Source organism: Colobus angolensis, unplaced genomic scaffold (genome assembly GCF_000951035.1).
Source record: "Colobus angolensis palliatus isolate OR3802 unplaced genomic scaffold, Cang.pa_1.0 Scaffold305, whole genome shotgun sequence".
NCBI classification, from domain to species: Eukaryota; Metazoa; Chordata; class Mammalia; order Primates; family Cercopithecidae; genus Colobus; species Colobus angolensis.
Window position 1 is genome coordinate 226470 of NW_012116322.1, and position 2730 is coordinate 229199.

The 2730-nt window shown below is 50.3% G+C and overlaps 1 protein-coding gene across 1 annotated transcript in view; it reads left to right on the plus strand.

The window, feature by feature from the left end:
• The first annotated feature begins 2388 nt into the window (after nt 1-2388).
• Nucleotides 2389-2730, plus strand: part of LOC105517674 (multidrug resistance-associated protein 1) — a 32930-nt gene continuing 32588 nt past the window's right edge. Inside the window, exon 1 of the mRNA XM_011950289.1 lies at nt 2389-2694. Within this exon, the coding sequence (XP_011805679.1) occupies nt 2407-2694 (288 nt within the window). The 5' untranslated portion in view covers nt 2389-2406. The remainder of the gene's footprint in view (nt 2695-2730) is intronic.

A 2730-nucleotide genomic window follows, 5' to 3' on the forward strand; every position in this document is an offset into this window, starting at 1 on the left:
TCTCAAAAAACAAACAAAAAAAACCCCTGCTCTATACCGGTCTGTGTGGTTCTATGGGAGTCCTCAAATGCAGCAGCATTGATAATAACAGCTGGCGTTTACAGAGCATTTACTTGATGCTTGGCTGTGTTCTAAACACTTCCACATGTTTTAACTTATTTCATCCCTGCAGCAGTCCTGTGAGGTAGGAGTTAATATTTCCCCCATTTTGGAGATACAGAACTTGAGGCCCAGTGAGTTGCCAAAAGCCACACAGCTAATACATGGCAGCATTGGCATTGAACAAGGCAGTCTGGCTCAGGAGCTCACGCTGTTATCCACTGTGCTATGCAGTATGTGAGCTGTGTTTGCAAATACACATGTATGGTCCATATGATATATTCACAGTAAATGGATAGTCTTGACACATTTGAGCACTTCCTGTATGCCAGGCACATTGCCAGATGGGGACTTTACATTTCACAGTGCTCTGAGGTTAGCGTCATTGTCCCATTGTACAGATGAGGAAACTGAGAGATTCAGTGACCTATAGGAGGTCCCATAGCTGGCAAGTGGCAGAGATGGGATTTGGCAGCTTTGGTTCCAGAGCCTGTCACTTGAGCCCCTGCCTATTGGGTGTCTTCCTATAAAGAGGCCGAGACAGAAGCCTCTGTTCCTAGGAGTTGCTGCTCTGGAACACGCAGTGGCCTCCTGTGCGTTGTTTGAGAGAACCACCAGTGTCTCAGGATCTCCAGGAGGCGGCTTTGGGAAGACCTGCTGATAGCAGAGCACACATGGGTTCCTTGACTCTCTCAATCCCTACCCTCCCCTTTCTTTGCCATTAGGGGAAAGGACTGTGGCCTACAAATTATAATTGAGGGAAGGCAGTGAACAGAGAGGGTGTGGTATTACCTGAACTCACACAGCAACAGTGTCTGTTCCAGAGCTGTGCTGTCTGATGCGGTAGTTGCAAGACACAGGTGGCTATTTTAATTTCAGTTGTTAAAATTAAATAAAGGCCAGGGGCAATAGCTCACGCCTGTAATCCTAGCACTTTGGAAGGCCAAGGCGGGTGGATCACTTAGTCCAGGGGTTCAAGACCAGCCTGGGCAACATGGCAAAACCCTGTCTCTACAAAAGTTCGCTGGGCATGGTGGCACATGCCTGTAATCCCTGCTACTCAGGAGGCTGAGGTGGGAGGATTGCTTGAGCCCAGGAGGTCGAGGCTTCTGTAGCCCTGCACTTCACCCTGGGTGACAGGATGAGAGAGACCCCCTCTCAAAAGAAAAATAAAATTAAAGATCTATTCGATGAGACTAGACAGGTTTCAAGTGCTCAGTAGCCATCATTTCCATCATTTCAGAAAATCATGTTAGATAACACTGTTCGAAAGCAGCGTTCCCCAGCCTTTTTGGCACTAGGGACTGGTTTCATGGAAAGGGTAGGGGATGGTTTCGGGATGAAACTGTTCCACCTTAGATCATCAGGCATTAGTTAGATTATCATAAGAAGCCCACAACCACAACCTAGGTCCCTTGCATGCGCAGGTCACAATAGGGTTTGCGCTACCAGGAGGATCTGATGCCACCGCTGAGCTCACAGGAGACAGAGCTCAGGTGGTGATACCAGCTCACTTGCCCGCCACTCACCTCCTGCTATGGGGCCTGGTTCCTGGCGGGTCATGGGCTGCTGCCAATCTGTGGCCCCGGGGTTGGGGACCCCTGGTCTAGAGGAATACGGCGTGTGGATTAAGAGCAGGCTGTCTGGATTAATATCCCAGTTCTGCCTCTGATAGGCACAGTATACTAAGGGCAAAGGCATTCACCTCTCTGGACTTCAGTTTTCTTATCTGTAAATTGGGTAGTCATAGAAGTTATTCGGAGTCATCATAAAAATTAGTTACATGTAAAACCCAGCACAGTGCTTAGCACATAGGAAGTACCCTCTGAATAATGGCCACCACCATCATCATTATTGTTATTATTATTATTATTTTTTGAGACGGAGTCTCACTGTGTCGCCCATGTTGGAGTGGAGTGACGCAGTCTCGGCTCACTGCAACCTCCACCTCCCGGATTCAAGCGATTCCCTTGCCTTATCCTCCTGAGTAGCTCGGATTACAGGCGCCTGCCACCGTGCCTGGTTAATTTTTGTATTTTTAGTAGAAATGGGGTTTCACTGTGTCAGCCAGGTTGGTCTCGATCTCCTGACCTCAAGTGATCCACCCGCCTCGGCCTCCCAAAGTGCTGGGATTACAGGTGTGAGCCACCATGTGTGGTTCCTCATTATTATCATTGTTAGAAGTTGGGAGTCCAGGCCTGCCTTGTCCGCACGGCCCCTCCTCCCTGCAGTGCCTGGTCAGCTCCCCCTCCGCATTGTGGAGTTTAACTCCAAGTGTCTGCAGGGATCGCCGTGTTTGGCTACTCCATGGCCGTGTCCATTGGGGGCATCTTGGCTTCCCGCTGTCTGCACGTGGACCTGCTGCATAGCATCCTGCGGTCACCCATGAGCTTCTTTGAGCGGACCCCCAGTGGGAACCTGGTGAACCGCTTCTCCAAGGAGCTGGACACGGTGGACTCCATGATCCCAGAGGTCATCAAGATGTTCATGGGCTCCCTGTTCAACGTCATCGGTGCCTGCATCGTTATCCTACTGGCCACGCCCATCGCCGCGATCATCATCCCGCCCCTCGGCCTCATCTACTTCTTCGTCCAGGTAAGGGGTGATGTCTTAGTGTTCAGGACAAGCCCT